Source organism: Acanthisitta chloris, unplaced genomic scaffold (assembly GCF_000695815.1).
Source record: "Acanthisitta chloris isolate BGI_N310 unplaced genomic scaffold, ASM69581v1 scaffold11107, whole genome shotgun sequence".
Taxonomy (NCBI): Eukaryota; Metazoa; Chordata; class Aves; order Passeriformes; family Acanthisittidae; genus Acanthisitta; species Acanthisitta chloris.
The window spans coordinates 53,498-71,392 of record NW_008684436.1 but is presented as its reverse complement, the minus strand read 5'-3'; the positions used below and the strand labels follow the sequence as shown (position 1 = coordinate 71,392).

General features: G+C 42.6%; 1 protein-coding gene across 1 annotated transcript in view; it reads right to left on the bottom strand.

Moving 5' to 3' along the window:
- Positions 1-17,895, bottom strand: part of CACNA1C (calcium channel, voltage-dependent, L type, alpha 1C subunit) — a 120,366-nt gene that overhangs the window by 56,084 nt on the left and 46,387 nt on the right. The window contains 1 exon segment of the mRNA XM_009079347.1: positions 15,409-15,565. Coding sequence (XP_009077595.1) covers positions 15,409-15,565 — 157 coding nt within the window.

The window sequence follows — 17,895 nt, the reverse complement described above, 5'->3', positions numbered from 1 at the left end:
AATCCAAACACCTCCAAAAAACCAGAGTTTGGTTTTGGGCAGCTGCAAGGCTGAAGATCCAAAACATGTTTAGGTTTTGCCCATGAAAATGATGACTTTTAATGATCTTTAGATCTGTGGTGATGGGTAGTTGGTTATTTTTACTGTGATTGGCATCATACTGTAAAGAATGTTTTTAGCGTAACCAAATTTGCAATCTCTTTTTACTAAGTGTTGCTGCTGGTAAAACAGCATTTACTGTTTACTCAGGTGACAAACAACATCAAATCCTGTCCTCAGATGCCCACTGAAGCCAGTGAATTAAATATTGCTCCCAGCTGTAGTAACACAACCTCACTGGAAGCAGTGACACTGCACTGACACAGTTGACACATCTCAGGAGAGATTCAGGCCTCAAAAGAAAAGGTCCCTTTCTCAATGCCATCAAAAATAGCAGCTTTGGACCTTTGTGACACCACAGTGTACCTGGAGTCACTCTGCTAACCTCAGTAGTATTGCTCCAGATTTACACTGTGAGCTCTTTGTCCTGGGATGCTCTGCTGAGTCTCATCAGCCAGCTCCTTGCTTGAAAAGTCATGGGCTGGGCTGATCTGGGATCCCAGAAAGAGCATTACCATGGTCTGTTATTGTGTGGCTGTAAGGTGAACTCAGAGAGCTCTTCTCTTCCTCCTCTGTCTCTTTGATGAGTGACAGAGAAGAATCATGGATAAGAATGCAGTTTTACTCAACCCCACGTCCAATATGCCAGTCTTGAATTAAGGCGAGACATTAATTTTAAAACCTTCCTTTCCTCCTCACCTGCTCCCTCTGTGTTTCAAACAGAAGGGTGAAAAACAGGCAGATATTATTCACAGCAAGAGAGTTCAAAGGAACAGAGAGCAGAGATGCTTCATTTGTGTGCAAGGTAATGGAATCCTTCCCTGGAAAGACATCCTTCTTCGAGACATTTACCTTCCAATGGCCAGGTGGTTACTTAGCTTTGGATCAGACCTCATAACCTTGTCAGGAGTTATGAGGACACATGGGCAGGGAATTACACCCTTTGGGACTTGCCTCTTGTGGCCTCTAAGCACCTCTTCCAGCCACATTCCTCACTGGGGTGTACCAGGGTGGCTAATGAAAGACAAGCTGAATGAAGGAAGATCTTTCACTCTAATGAAGAGGTTGTATTTCCAAACTATTTTTCCCACCAGAAAGTTCTGTACACTTTTCCCAAGAGGGTGGAGGTCTGACTGGAAATGAATTGATGGCACTGTTTGTTTTTGCAGTACAGGAATTTAGAGTGTAATACCATATTTTACCCTTAAAGGGAGATGCTTGACCCTGATTTAGCTGTATAATTGCATGCCACATAATGGCATCCTCAGGGCTTTACTGGGGAATGGTAGCCACCCTCTCTTGTGGGATGTCTTTGGAGATCCATGAAGCTTTTGGGGAGAAAAGAGGACAGAGAGAGACCAGGAGGATTGGATTGAATAGTCAGGAAGTATGGAATAGCCCCACCAGTAGAGCACAGTTTTTCCCCCCCTTTTTTTTTTCCCCCCAAAGGTAGCAAATGATAGTGTATCACCACATGATCAATAAGTTAATGAAAGGCTGAGCATAAATATGCAGTAGCTGACTGGAATGGAATCTCATTTGTGCAAGGGGAGCAGACATCGTAGCGCTTCCGAATGAGTGTGCCAATCACTTTTAGGTTTCCTAGTTGCTGAGAGTAGCTATCAAACAAGCTAGGGTTTATTTTGGTACTTGTGGAGGCATTGAAATCTCTGGACATAATTTCTTTTTGTGACTATGAGATCCTAAATGCTGCATCTAAGAAGCCTCAGTAACAGCAGGGAAAATTGCCCACTGGAGTCTGTCTGAAGCTCAGAGTCATCTGAGGCCCATAATAACTGAAGCACAGAAATCCTCAGGGGAAGGGTGATGTTGAGTCATGGGATCAGCTGGGTTTTGAGCATCCAGCCCTCTAGGACCTGCAGGGTTACTTGTGTGTTAATTGACGTGTAGTTATTTATCTCTTTAGTCCCAGGTTTTCATTTCTGGCTCTTACAAGGTGGCTTGCAAAATTCAACAAAACCCTCTAAGACAAAAGTCTCTGAAACTGAAGAGCACAGCAAGGTCACCACTATTCACTGGGTGGGATCTGGATGTAGGTCAGATGGTCCCCAGTGGAAAATGCTGCTGCAATGTTGTAGGAAAAAAGGGAAAGACATGCATGCATGTATGTATTTATGAGTACAGAAATGAAGCACCAAGAAGGAAGAACTAAGACATATAGATGAATGTACAGCCTAAAAGGAAAGCAAACTACAGGAGAACCTTGCTACCACTAATCTGAAATAATCCTTCATGCTAAAACCACAAAAAGAAGCATCAGTCTTAATCATCTGGAAAGAGTATATGGAAAGAAAGGGGCCAATACTCTGAGATGCAGTATGATTCCTTAGCAACAATTTCCTGCTGCTTGTAAAGGGCACCAAGGCAGATTTTGCTGGGGATTTGCAAAATGAGATGAACTGCTAGTTTGGTTGATGGTTGGTTAGTATGTGAATTCATTTCTGAAATGCTGCAGATTATTTGGAGCTGCAGAGTCAGTTCTCAGACTTCATTAAAAGAGGCTTTCCCTGAAAAGTATTTTTGCAAAAGGGACAGTTTCATCACCAAAGAGTATCAAATCAAATGACATTGACACAGTATCATGACTTTTGGCATACCTTCCCATAGCAGATTTGAGGGATTCACATGTATCCTGAACAATCTTACCAAGCTACAATAGCTCCTGACACCAAACAGACATTTGTGTCAGCTACAAATTCTGTTATGTTAAGATACCATTTAGCCATAACAGCAATCAGGGAAATTAGCAGAACCTAATAGAGAAGGAATAAAGTGGAGGATGCAGCTGCTTGAAGCTCCTGACAGGCTGCAGGAAAACAGCATCTATTTGCATACTATCTATCAGCTCTCATCCTCTCATGGATTAATTCTGAGACACAGAGTCCCTGCAGTTCACCTACAGTCCCTGTAATGAGTCACTGCTGCAGGGAGTTGAACAAGGGCCCCCTGTGCTCTGCCAAATCTTTCTGCAGACAGGGAAAAAGAAGAGGAGCTTTTCAGCTCTCCAGACTATTCCAAGGTCTGGTGAGCTATGAAGAAGCCTCATACCTCTCTCTGCTTGTTCCAGAAGAAAACAAGACCAACTTGTAGACCAAGATAGGTGCTCAATAACGTTGATGTTTTCCTTTATCCTCCCTCACTCTGCTTCATGCTCTCCCTCACCGTGAGGAGAGTGGTGAATGCAGACAGGTGTCCCTTGGGGTCTGAGGGCCTACTTGGACACCCTGAACACTCTGCTTGATGGAAACAAAGCAGTTGGAGGACCTGAATGGCTCTGTGGTTTGGAAAAAGACATAAAATGTTTATTTCTAGGTCACCAGAAAAAAAATCTTGTGGTACCTTGTTACTGGCTACCTTGAAGTGGACACCTGATTACTGTTTGAGATACTGTAGGTCCTAAAGCAAATTAGATGTCTCACCTGTGCTTCTAGTGAACAAATATCTCCATCACAGGAAAAAACCCCACTGACTGAACCGAGGTCCCCAAGCCACCATCTGACAAATGTTTATGGAGACTGAAGCTATAGATTCTCTTGTGTCACAGCAGACCTTTTTTATGCTCTCCACACCTACTGATAAGTGACAGTGTTGGAGGCACGTGCCTAGAAAAGACTTTATGATATCTGATCTGTGAACTGAGAATTTCCATTTCCAGATCTTTCAACCCAGCTCATTTTACCATGTTCTAGATGGTCCCAGGAGTCCCTCTATGCCCATCTACACAGACTCACAGAATGGTTTTGGTTTAAAGAGACCTTAAAAATCATCTAGTTCCAATCCCCTGTGCCATGGTGCCATGGACACATTCCACTAGAGCAGGTTGCTCAAAGCCCCATCCTGCCTGGCCTTTATCACTTCCAGGGATGGGGATCCACAGCTTCCTTGGGCAACTTGTGCCAGTGCCTCATCACCCTCACTGTAAAGAATTTCTTCTGGCTAATATATAATATAACTCTACCCTCTTTCAGTTTGAAGCCATTCCCCGTTGTCCTATCGCTCCATGCCCTTGTAAAAAGATCCTCTCCAGCCTTCCTGCAGGTCTCCTTCAGGTACTGAAGGTGGTGGTACTTGAGAGCAGAGTTATCTGTTATTGTAAAGCAACCAGTAGTACACAATGTCTCAGCCATGGGTAAGGTTTCCATTGCAATGTTGTGGTCCCAGGTCCTCCAAAGGCTGGGCAAGAAGCATGGCAAAGGCAACAGGGAAGCATTTATTATGAAAGCATCTCTTAGACGTAGCAAAGATTGCCATTTCAAGGCAACATGCTGGGAAGGCCTGAGGAATTATAACAGTAAACCAGTTGAAACAGGATGATTCAACTAGCTGATCCTGATGTAATTTTTGGCCTGGCTCTCAGCTGCCTTTGAAGGAAGGGTGAGTAATGCCTCAGAACAGTAATGCCTAAGGCCTCCTTGATATAAATGCATGAAAATGGAGGCAGAGTAACAGAAAGCTCTCTTATAAATTTTGCTGTCCACCTAGAAAATAAGATAAACATTCTTAACCTTCATCCAGGTATATTGTGGAACAGCATTTACCCTATGAGGAGTTGGGCCCATTTCCACATGAACAGTAAGCACACTGCTATCATTTAACAATTACTGCCCTTCAGTCAGAAACCAGACTTGCTCTCAGCAAAGAGAAACACAATCAGCTCCAGTTTTACCTGAAAGACTGAGAAGTCAATGTGATGGCTTGCTGTGTCTGAACAGATCATTTATCACCAAATGCATTCTGTGAGAATTTTGCTGTCAAATTCCATTTGGAAGAAGCTGCAAATGCACAAAGACTTTGCAAGGTCTAGAAAAAACATGTCTTGATGAGAGCCAGCAAATAACTCTTGAAGGCAATAAACCAAACCAGCAACATGACACAGTCAAATGAAAAGAGCTAAAGGATGGACTTTCCTGTATAAGATAGCCTGTCTTCTAAAGTTGGTCTGACATCCCAGGCCAGGGAAGAATGATTCCAAAGAAGTAAAACTCAGCCTGTAAGAACAGAAGTGACACATCTTTCAGAGTGAAGAGTCACTTAATGTTGTGGGAAGATAGAAGAGAGGCAAGAAGTGGGTGAAGAAGCAGTCTGAATATGGGGCTGGACTCAGAATAGCTTTCCTGTCTCCATATGGGAAAAGGCTAAGGCTGCTCCGACACAGCTGCTGTGTGGATAGTGACCAGCAGAAAGGCACAATGTTTGAGAAACAGGGCAGTAGATATGAACTAGAGGATTTTGCATAGTTGTTTTTTTTCTTGTAAGTTATCTTAATTTTCATAAAAGGCTTGACTTTACATGGATTAGGGTAGTTAATAAAATAATGCTTACTTTTATGCAATTCATCAATCACAACTTTCCAAAAGAGGATGGTTATCCTCATTTTACTCTTGGGGAAGCAGAAATGGAGAAAACTAGTTTCCAAGGTCTACAGAAGCCAGATGCATGATAGAGAAGGGAAATCAACTCTCTTACACCTCAGGCAGGTGACCCTTTGTCAGTGAAAATGTCACTTTCTAACATGATGAATGGTTCTTAATAGGCTCTGTACTACAGCCTGTTACCTGGGGTCATTCCTATGTGAAGAGAAGATTCACATCTGTGAGAACTTTTGACCCTTTAAAAAAAAAACCTCACATGAAGTGACAGAGGGTTGGGATTTTTCTTCTGAGAGTGAAAACAAGTCACATTTCCCTGGAACTGCTCCCTTTCCATGCTGCTGCTGCTGTTGTGAGTGAGACCCCAGCTCACCATCCCACTGGGCTTTTACCACTGTGCCAATAATTTTCTGTATTAAATTATTAAGTGTAATAGCTAATATGGTACTTCCCACACTGTTGCATTGTGCAGTCGTATAATTATTTTTGATCATTTATAATGACATTAGAACCCCCCAAGTGCCAGACTGAAAATACATCTGTCATAATGTTGCAGCAATATGCAAATTCTCAGGGTATGTTTGCTGGGAAGGAAAAGGTCCTCTGTCACTGAAGCTCTTATACAGCTCCTTTCACCAGGAAAATGATGCCTACTGAAATCTCCACTGATCCTTCTGAAAACTGAAGGATTGCAAGGCTCTGGCGGATCAGTGTTAGACATTTCACACATTCTCGAGAGAGATGAGAGGATCTATTTGTGTGTAGAAAATCACTGGCCTCATCCTCCAGGAAAGAGAACATCCTGCATTTAAGTGACAAATGTAACATGGGAAGCAGCAGATCAAACAGCCTTTTTGTCCCTCACCAACTGTTTCCACCAAAACATGAAAGTTTCTTGAGAGGGAAGTTTGTTCTGTGTACTTATTTTGTCCTTGGCCTCTTTCTTGGTGGCACCAACAAAGAAACTGAACAAGATCCACTCTGCTCCTGCCTTTCTGTCAGATACATTTTCCACAACAAAATGGGAAAGCTGCTAGTATACTTCATGCAGGGTGTCACCCAGTGCTGTCAAGGAAGAATTTGATGCCTCCTGACCCAGATTCAACCAGAGGCATGAGCTAGGATTTATGGGGAATGTTTCATTTCTCATTATCCATCTAGTTTCTTCTGTTACATTCACCTACCAAATGCTTTTCACACTGCATGACTTGTTTAGGTGGAGTCATGCCTATGCCACCTCAGAATATAAGCATATGCACAATGGAAAAACTTTAGTCTAGCACTACTTTCTCCTCCTTTAAAGTGTTTGGAATGGGCAGATTTCCCCTCCCACACACACTCAGGAACTGGTGAGGAACTCAGTAAAATCTAGAAGCCATCGAAGAGGATTCCCTGTGCTTTCACATGGTGGGGAAGGCAGTTATGTGTTTGTTAACTCCTCACTTGGGGAAACAGTTGCTAAATCAACCTCATCCCTAAGCATTGTGTTGAAAAAATCCTTTTTCTGTGTTAACTGAAAGATTTTTTGGCCTCTACCTGATTGACCAGCAATCTAAACCTCCAGGATGTGATTCCTCTTGCTTTAAATGTCAGTGCTGACAGCACAGACTCCTGAGTAGTTTTGATTTGATGCCTGAAGTAACAAAAACCCTCTTTTTGGCTGGGGTTGCCCTTTGGCTAGGGGTTGCCCTTCCATGGTCTGTGAGAAAGCCTCAATGCTGAGCCACTGTGAGAGTGCTGTGGCACAGACTGTGCTACAACAGGCTCAGTTACCTTCTTAGACTCTTTTCTTGCCTGTTCCTGGACATGTGGGCAGGCAGAAATTCTGTCAGGCAAGCAGCATGCAGGAGGCAAGACTACCTGATGAATGTGCCAACCCAGGGATGTGTATGAAGGGCTGGGATGACCTGATCACCCATGTTCAGGATCATTATTCCAAGCATTTCTTCACACCAAAGCCACCTAAACATGCTACTCTGACATACAGTACTTCCAGTATTTACATTTTCAGAAAGGATTGGGAAAGAGGCTCATTCTTCCTCCCAGACCTGTGGACATGAAAGACAATATGGTCAAGCCTCCAGATGATATGTGTGCTATGCAAAATGCACCAAACTCCTGGCAGACAGGTAATCACAGTGAAGAGAAAGCAGAACAGTGATCAATGAAGGGTTAAGAATATTCCCTTTTCTAGTTGATTTCCCCAGACCCTTGAAATTGACTCAGCAATTCCTTGAGAGCCTCAGACTGACTGCACACATGACTGGTTGGGCACTAGAAAGATGTCAGGGATTTCTGGTCATCTGGCTGCTGCTGGGCTTGTTGGAGCAGCTGAGATTAATTCCAGCTGGGCTACTGGTTGTAGAGAAGATCTAGAGGAATATACAATCTGTTCAGACTTCACCCAGGACAAAATTTGGGGTGAAAAGGGAAGTATTTCTGGGGTAACATGCTGATGCATTTTGCAAGAGGGTTTAGAAAGATGTCAGGGATTTCTGGTCATCTGGCTGCTGCTGGGCTTGTTGGAGCAGCTGAGATTAATTCCAGCTGGGCTACTGGTTGTAGAGAAGATCTAGAGGAATATACAATCTGTTCAGACTTCACCCAGGACAAAATTTGGGGTGAAAAGGGAAGTATTTCTGGGGTAACATGCTGATGCATTTTGCAAGAGGGTTGAGATTAATGAAGTATTTCTGGGGTAACATGCTGATGTATTTTGCAAGAGATTAATCCACAGAAGTAGGGAAACATATTGTACCCAACTTTTACTGCAAATTATTCTGATGAGACAGTACACAGGGAGGCTCTGTGGCTGAGATACTAATGTGTTTGAACATGGAGACCTGGGATGTCTGCCAGGGAACTTCAATAAAACGGAGAAGCACAGAACGATGTTCATTAGCTTAAAAGCTATGGGTTTTAATTCAGTTTTTAATTTTCTAAAGATCCCTTTCCATGTTTACTTTTTCTTTCAGCCCTGTTTCTGTTTTTCTTTTCCTTGCATCATTTTTTTTTGCTCAATCACTTCTTCCTCCATTTTATTAATACTTTCCTCTTTCAAGGTCTTAAATTTATTTTTTTCTTTCTGCCTTTACGGATATTCTGTCTGTCCCCACTCTCCATTATCTGTATATGGCTTTTCCTCCTCCACAGGTTTGGTTTCTCTCTCTTTTCCTACCAGATCTGCTCTTTCCTGCTTGTTTAGTTCTCTCACTTTTTTCAGTTCACACATTCTCCTACCTGACTATTCCTAGTTCTCTCCATGCTCACTGTTTCTTACCCAACATCAAGCAGAGCTCACTCTTCCTTTTTGTTGAACGATGTCTATTATTCTCCACCCACAGCTCTTGAAACACATCAGCTTCCTCACCCCTTCTTTTGCCTTTTGAAACACTGCAGCACAAAGGTGGCTGCCCTTCCTATTGCACTGGGTGGATGACTCAGTCACCAAACACTCCACATCTAGATCTGCCCCTCCAAAAATAGAACAGATAATACTGAAGCTGAGGAAAGGAAACAATTAGGTGACTAGCAAGGTTAAGAACCTGCCAAAGCAGCAAAGAAAATCTGCAAAGCAAGAGCCATTTGACAACCATCACGTTTGGCCACACAAATGCTATGTGGCCAAACCTCATAAGAGAGAGGCAGCTGCCTCCACCATGGGCTCACATATGCATTTACACAACTTCAACTACTAATTTAGACCACTGTACTTCATCCCAGAGCATGTGATTTTTAACTGAATCTTATTCCTGTGTCTGTTGGATGGAGCTGAAGTGTTTTTTGGCACTGAGCAAAAGACCACTCAATTGTAACTAGTTTTCCTAAGATTTTTCATCAGTGCAGAATGTCTTTACTTTGCTTTCCCCATATAAGCTGCAGAAATAAAACACTGTGATGAATGATGCCAGGGCAGCATCCTGAGCTATACAGGTATTTCTAAAGGCACTAGAATGAAGAAGTATAAAAACCATTAGATTTCCAAAATTAACCCACACTGTTTCTGTGGTGCAAGGGGAGAGCATGGATATAAATTTCAGCTGTTTGTGAAAATCTGAAGCCTCTATCCTGACCAAGGAATAACAGATGATGGTTTTGGTGAGAAAGAAGAATGCAAGTAGTATGAAGCAGTTGGTGTGACTTGAGGAGAGACTGCTCAAAGATCTGTTTATAGGCATAAATGTATGAGAAATGGAGGGGTAAAAAGGGAACAAAACCAGATGAGTCATTTTGCAGGTTTGAGAAGAGATATCTGTACATCAAATGCATGATACATGCTGACTGAGAGGAGCTTAAAGAGGAATAAAGCAGGGCAATGCATCAGGGAAGAAAGAAACACTGAGGACACACAGATCCATCAGTAAATGGAGACTAAGAAATAACCATGGGTGGCACTTAGGACTTCAACTACTCAGAGGGTCACAGCTCTTCCTGGGATCACATGGGATTATATGCCTTGTGCTGAATGCAAAACTTGCTTGAAACAGTACACAAAGTCTGAACTCTGCTACGTGAAAATGCCATTTGAGAATGGCAAGAATTCAGAGTCAAGTAGCAGTGATAAATGAGGACCTGCACTAACCAGCTGAGGCAGGACAGATGGCTTTGTTACAGGCTGCTTTACAAGTCACATCCATAAACACCCAGGGAAGAAAGGTGCTGACAGTGTCTGGTAAATGGAATAGACTTGTGATCTCTAGTCTCTCTGATAGTCATAATTCCACAGAGGAAATCCCCAAGATTCCCTTTCCACACGCAGACATGGATTTGACAAAGTATATGACCATGTGCTTTCCTTTATGCATGGCAGTAGGTCCATGGATATGTCTTCCCTACTTTGAGATGACAGGGACAGCAGTAGAAAATTCATAGCTCTCAGATTAGTGGTCTTCCCTAGCTAATAAGGGGATAGATGAAATATTTGCTAAAAGAAAAAGTAGATGTAGTTCATTAGTAAAACAGCCCATTCCAGGGAGCTGGAAAGATGTGAAATTCCTGGAGGAATATCCATCCTCACATTAGCACGTACATTGACAGATGGCACAGCTTCATATGAATAGGAATTTTAAGTCACTGTCTTGGACTTGAAAAGATAAACCCCAGGCAGGTTTTGTAGAGCAGCTGGCCCTCCATGGATGGTGCTTGTGGGGATTTCTTCTTTCAGAAGCTAGGAGAGTGGTGGCTGTGACCACCCCAGGCTGCACAGCACAGCACCTCATTCCCCTTAGCAGTTTTCTCTGGAAAAAGCATGAAGCAGCAGCAGCTTTCTCCATGCAGGAATTAGAAAATAGCTCACCAGACTGGCTGGAGAATTTATAAAATTAGAAAAACAAAGCAGCAAAAGGCCTTGGCTCAACAGCATTACTTTTAGACTGTCTGTCTCTTTGAAGTAACTAGTCTTGAATCAGTCTATGAGTGTCAGCCAAGACAAACAGTAAGGTTCACTTGGGAGTTTTGCTTCAGAGCAGCATATTAATACTCTGTAAGGAGATGCAGGGCCTGGAGTGGATGTTTTCTTTATCAGCAGCCCTAATCATCCCAAATCTCTCTTGCTCATTGTTAGCACACCCTCCTGACAAGGCTGCATCAGACATGGATGAGCTGTTTTACAGAGTGCTTGGACTGATCCTGCAAAAAATGGGGTGACTGATCCTCTCCTCCAGCAAAAGTGCCACCCAGTAACACAGAGGCTCTTAGGAGCTGGCCTTGTCCCTGCCTGGCATGCACTATCCATACCACAGCAGCAACTGCTCCAGCTAATGCCTCCCTGGAGACTCAGCAAACCAAAATGCTGCTCACAGAGGATGGCCAAGAAAAAGGACAGGTATCAAAGGGACTTCTGACTAGAGCAACCAGTCTCAGCAGTAGCAGTGTGTTTAGTTAGGAAAGCCCTTGTCTTCCTACCTTCTTCACATACTTTCTCTAAGTGTTAGGAGATGAGCCCTGACTTGGACTTGGCTCCTTATTCCTACAGCTGGCCTTTCAAAAAGCAAAGCTTTGCTCTTAACACAAGAACGAGTTGCTGGGCTGGATTACCCATGGAGCAAAGCTTTGCTCTTAACACAAGAACTAGTTGCTGGGCTGGATTATCCACGCTGATTTTTTTGCAGTCAGGCACATATGTAATCCTGTTTAATATCTGTGCAACTGATTGTGTTTGCTTTGTTTCACCTTTACTATCAAGAGTAGCAAATAAGAAGGACATCTCTCCTCACAGAATGGGAGTGAAGAAATAAAAAATGGATACAGGAAAATATCTATTCAGAGGCTGACACCTCTTCTGCTGTTACACATGTAATTCACAGGCACTGGAGTGCATTATATTTAGTGGGACCTGGCAGTGGTAGGTTAACAGCTGGACTGATGATCTTGAAGGTTGTTTCCAAACCAAGTGAGTATGTGATAGTGAATGCCACACCATGCACTACAGCAGGAACTCTGTACATGAGGCTTGTCCCAAAGCTGTTCTGCACAGGCACATCCCTTTGGTGATTTCTTTGAGAAGGTAGCGTGATAGCAGCTCTGAGTACCTCAGGGATCTGTCCCAGCTCCCTCACCAATTCTCTCTGGTAAAGACATGAATAAACAGCAGGTTGTTCTACCTTGCACAGATGGAGAAAACCTTATCCTGTGTTGCTGCTGCAGACCATCCATTCCAAGGTGCCTCTAGGAAGTGACTGTGCAATGGAGAGCTCTGTGGCAGCAGCTTAAGAGTTACTAGTCAGTTACTGCTTTGCTTGCTGTAGTTGAAGTTAGCTGCAGCACCCACTGCTGGGTTAAGCACCCAAAAAAAATGGAGAAAACAGACTGACTGTTGCCAGCTTCAATCCTGTGCTCAGTTCTGTTCTGCCACATTCTCCTGGAGCTTGTCACTAGAACACAACACCTCCAGCTAACCAAGTTTCCTGCTTTCTTGCTGTCAGTCATAAATCTTACAGCTCTTCTATTTTAGGGTACTCTTCAGATGAAAAGAGTGATGTTTGGGCACAAATTCAAAATGAGACAAAGCAGCTTAAACAAAGGCTGGTTTGTGTTTTCTTGCTCAGGAAATGACAGACAAATCTGTCTCCAGTAGAGATCTCATGAGCATTTAGTCTTGCCATTTCCCATCTGGGAAACACTAATAACACTCAGCATTTCATTTCTTTCTTGGGGGAACTTGGTTGGTTAGAAGGCAGAGGGTGATGGTTGTGCTGTAGTGATGTTCACCTAGGTGACAACAAAATCCTTTTAGACCTTTCCAGCTGATGTTCCTGGGGACAACCTCCATGCACAAATTTGGTTTGTTTTTATACCCTGAGTGATAGGAGGACACAAGGTCTGATCAAGGAGAAGATGAAGGTAAGAACTTTCTCCATGCTGGGAGACTTCAGAACATATTCTAGGCAAGTTCAGCTTCAAACCCAAAGCAGCTTATGTGCCCCAGTGTTGGTCTACATTGGGCCAAGTGGTGACCTGGGAGAGAGGAGAGCCTTCCTTGGAGAGCAGGTTGAGTCACTATGGAGCAGGGAATGAAGGCTGCAGGCCAAATCCTCCTACTGAACTGACAATGGCAAGTTACACAAGAAATTTGGTTTCCAAACCTGAGTCACTTAACTGGTACTCAAGATAATCCAGTGTGAATATACTGCTGGAGGCAACTCTTTGTGCTGTATTAATTGTTTTCACAAGTTGATTGCTGTTTTTCTTCCTTGTAAATAATTTGGTTCCATTTTAAAATTTTTATTATTTTCATTAAGGTATTTAATTAAAATAGTGGTATAAGAATTAGTTCTACCTTTGGCATACAAGCCAGACCAGGATTTGAAACACACACTATTTTCACTGGCTGTCCTTTCAGGATGGGCAGGACTCAACCTATGTCTGAGTCAGCTGAGAAGACTTCATTAAGACTTCTGGTCACAAGGAAAATTTCTTTTATATTCTCACTTTTACTACAGTGTAGTAGTTGGGGATTTAGTTTGGAAGTTACAGAGTCATGGAAAATTGGGCTGAGAGGGACCTTGTGAGATAACCTATCCATTTGCCTGTCTCAAGGCAGATCATAGATTCCCAAACTGTTTCAAATGAAAGGTCACCCCTAACTTAAAATTTAAGACATGAAATTATGGAGATTCCACAATCTCTTTAGGAAATCTGTTCCAATGTTTTGCCATCCAGAGGACACATGTTTACCCTCAGCTGATTTTTTAAATAATTTGCTGTGCAGCAAAACTTGAAAAGGAGGTTGAATACAAGAAAGTAAGACACAGGAAGTAGAAAGGACCTCCAATACCATCAGTGTTAGAGTCTACCATGCAAAAAGGTGAAGTCTTCCTTGGATATGTACAGAGCTCAATATTTGACGTGGCTGAACTTTTCTCCTCAATGTTGAAAAACAAATTCAGCTGAGAATCTCATATTTCTGAAAGTTAAGAATCACCTTTAAAGTAGAACTATGAAACCAGAAGGACATTACAAAGCCTCTGAGATACACTTCTGGGTATATGGTGTGCCTTTAGAAAGAGCCAGAAGAATTGCTTGCTAATAAACATGGTGGAATCTCAAAAGTGTAAGGTAGATCTCTCCTGAAAATTAAAATCCCTGCTGAAACACATAATGATACTTTTAAATTTCCCAAGAGAGCATTTGAGATCTCACCAAAGAAAATCAGTCTTCACTGGGACTGCATAAGATGCTCCTAATGTGCAAGAGAACTACATCTAAGACAGGATAAGGATATTGGACACAGGTCAAAAATCTAATGTGCAAGAGAACTACATCTAAGAGAGGATAAGGATATTGGACTCAGATCAAAAACACCACTGTGACTATTCCAAGAAGTCTTAGAAAGTGTGGAAGAAGGACAGAGAGGCTGGGTGGGAGTAAAGTCAACATGGAGTTAAAAGGAAAAAGTAAGACCAAATTCAGTAGAAATGGAGAGCAACATTTCTGAACTGAGGATGAGGACGATGTTACATTAGACCTGGGAGGACTTAACTTCAGTGATCTCCTAAATGTTTGACATGAAGGACAAGCACAACTGGAAGACATAAATGGTCTCATCTACTCCAATGTCATAACTGATGCTTCAGAAAGTATTTACCACTCCCACAATGTATCAAGGTATCCTTCAAACACAACCTCAGGTGTCAAAGTATCGTTGAAGATATGAAATGGCATGAGGGACCTATATTTAGGTATCTGGACTCAACTCCTTATGACATACCCCTGAATTTAAACACCAAGAAGAAAGTCTTGTGCCATTATGTGAGGTCAGAATCTTTGTCCTTGTCCTGCAGCAGCTGTGACAACGTAGTTGGAAGAGCTTGTAGGTTATAATCATACTCCACAGTGCAGCTGTACTAGCATAATGTCAGGGCCCAATGCACAGGACAATACTTCCAGACAGGACCCGCTGGGGTACTGAATATTATCAATGAAGTCTTAAAATTCAAAAGTAAAGCAATCCAAACCATCATTGAGATGTAGCCCTCCCAGAAGAAACATTTTTTTTCCAAAGCTCATAACTCAAAATGAGTCATGCTTGATTACCTTCACTTGGGTCAGGAGACTAATCATGAGATGCTATTTATAAATTATTTAAGGAAAGTCAGAGAGAGCATTAGAATAACATTCAGAATGGAAAACATGTTATAGCCTTAACACAGTGTCACTATTATAATTTAATGAAAACAGAGAACTAGGAACCTTCTCTATTAGCAGGTGTTGCCTTTTGTTTTAATTTTTTTCGTGTGTCTACTCTCCAGCAATAAGTTATTAAATATCAGTGAGACTCCAATCCAGAGAGCAACTGTCCAGCTCAGTCATCGGTGGGGTAATAGATGAGAAAGTTTCACCTCCTCCTTCTCCTCACAGCTGCCCCGCACACATGCACACACACACAGAGGCCAGGGGAATCTACACCTACAGCACCTACCTTGGGCTTGAAGGCGATGAGTTTCAGGACCATCTCAACAGTGAAGAGGCCAGTGAAGAGCATGTTGAGGATATTCATGGCTTCCTTGAACATGCAGCTCTGACCGTAGTGCTGAAAAATAACATCCCAGCAGCAGCATGAGGATAGGACGTGGCAGCTGGGTAGGAATACACAGGGCCCTGCTGATCTCCCTTCATGCCAAGGTTCTCTAAAGAAAACCCCAGGGTGCTCCGTTTATTCCATTAAGAACTCTCACCCCCTTCACACAAGAGCATTTCCATGCCTCTAGCCATTTTTGCCACCTGGGTCTACTCTTTTTAAAGAAAATGTTTTTGAGTGGTGACTACCAAACCCACACTTCATCATTCCAGTTGAGGGCTCATTATACATTTACGTCATGGTACAAGGCAACCTCCAATTGTGTTTGTTATCTCAACCTTCCCTAACACTTGGATTACTTTTCTGTTTGATTGCTATTGCACAGCGAACAGAGGTTTCACTGAGCTGTTCAGAATGACACCAAGCCATTCCCCAAGTAATTACACTTAATTCCTGACTCTGCAAAGTACATAAGCAGCTCAAATCATATCTTTCCAATATGCATTATCTTGCATTTGTCAACTCTGAATTAAATTTGCAATCATGCTGCCCATTCACTTAACTTTATTAAGACCTTAGGAAGTTACTCTCCATCTTCTGTTGATTAATTCAAGTAGTGTCTTCTGCAAATGTTGCCACCTCACTCTTCATATCCCTATTTTCAGATCATTATACTTGAGATTGATTGCACTGCCGTATTCTAAGGTCATCTTCCAGTTCATGTTACAAGACCCCATTTGTAGTTGCTTAACTTTAATAAACTTTAACCAGCTTGGATGGATTTTCATATTCTTTATTGGCTCAGGGTGATTTATTCAAAGCAGTGAAAACAATTCAGCTGCAGCTGATAGCAAGGCCACGGAAAAATATAATGTGGAGGCATTTTCAAAATGTCTTGTAACATTTCTCTTGAAAGGAGTTGCAAGACTCTTGTTTAGGAACTTGGAATTTTGCTTGCATATGTCTTTTGTTTGCTCTGTGTTATGACATTTGGCCCAAATCTGGCCACAGTATAAACCTTTGAGAAACTGTACTTTGCCAAGATGGATAGAGACTTCCTAGAAGCTCCACAGATGTTGTCCTGCCTTTGGGCTCACAAACATCTCTCAGCTTCTAGCTCTACCTGCCCTAGGCATGTTCCATTGTCACAGCAACTGATTTGCTTCACAGCTTCAGAACAGACTTCAGCTGAGAGCAGAGCACTTTCTTGACCTCATGTTGCCTCACTCCTTTTTTGGGACCTGAGACCAAAGATCAAGAGGAAGATTTTTCAAGGGGAATCAAAATGAATTAAACCAGATGAAGAAAAAGTAGGGAGGTCAAGAAATCTGGTGAGCCTGGGCTGGAGACAGTGAGAGGAAAGAAGGTGAAAATTGCCTGTGAATATAGACTTAGACTGTTAGTAAGAGAGAGAAAACTGAGGCTAGTTTTGATGGGAGACTAGGAGTGGGGCAGACTGGGACTGATCCAGTGGAAAATGTAGTCAAAAGGAAAGTCGGTGGATGAGTGCATGGAGAGTTGAACTCATGGTAAGGGAGAAACTAGTAAAGTAAAAAAAAAGTGTAGCAGACAATGAAAAGGAAAGGGGAGAGAGGGAGCAGAAAGGAGATCTATGGAGAGGTAACTGCAGTCTTGAGCCTACAAAGTGAGGAGAAGAGAAGGACTGGTTGAAGAGTGGGAATCTGAACTGTTTGGGTCACAGAACAGGGAACAGAGTTCAGAGGCTGACTGGGTCAAGAGGAAGGATGGGTTTTAGGAAAGAGGGTGATACTCAGACTAGCTCTTAAGAAGACAGAGTATAGTAGAGAACAGGTCTTGAGTGACCAAGTAAACTGGGATGTAGAGACAGGCAAATTTAAATTTAAAATTCCAATCCCAGGTGAGTGGCAGTTTCAGGCTCATTGCTGCATTTCACAGAAGACAAGCCAGGACTGAAAAGTCACTTGTTATTATAGTGGCCACTGAATTAGTCTGTGATGTAACTGTTGGTGGTTTATTTTTTTCACCATTTGCTCATTTTTAAGGAGTGAAAACAGATTTGTTGAAAGTGTCAGAGCAGCAGGAAGAGGACTTTAACTAAACATCATTACAAGTGAACATGGTAGAATGGTTTTTCTCAACTCCTTGTCCCTCTCCCTCAGTACATGGTGTGAGTGTGATAGCAGATCTCAACCTCAGCCATTTCTACATTTGCCCCAATAAAGTCTAACAATTCACAGAATAATAGAATCATAGTATGTGAAGGGGTTGGAATGGACCTTACAGGTCATCCAGTCCCAACCCCTGCCCTGGGCAGGGACACCTCCCACCAGAGCAGGTTGCTCAAGGCTCATCCAACCTGGCTGTGAACACTGCCAGGGTTGGGGCAGCCACAGCCTCCCTGGGCAA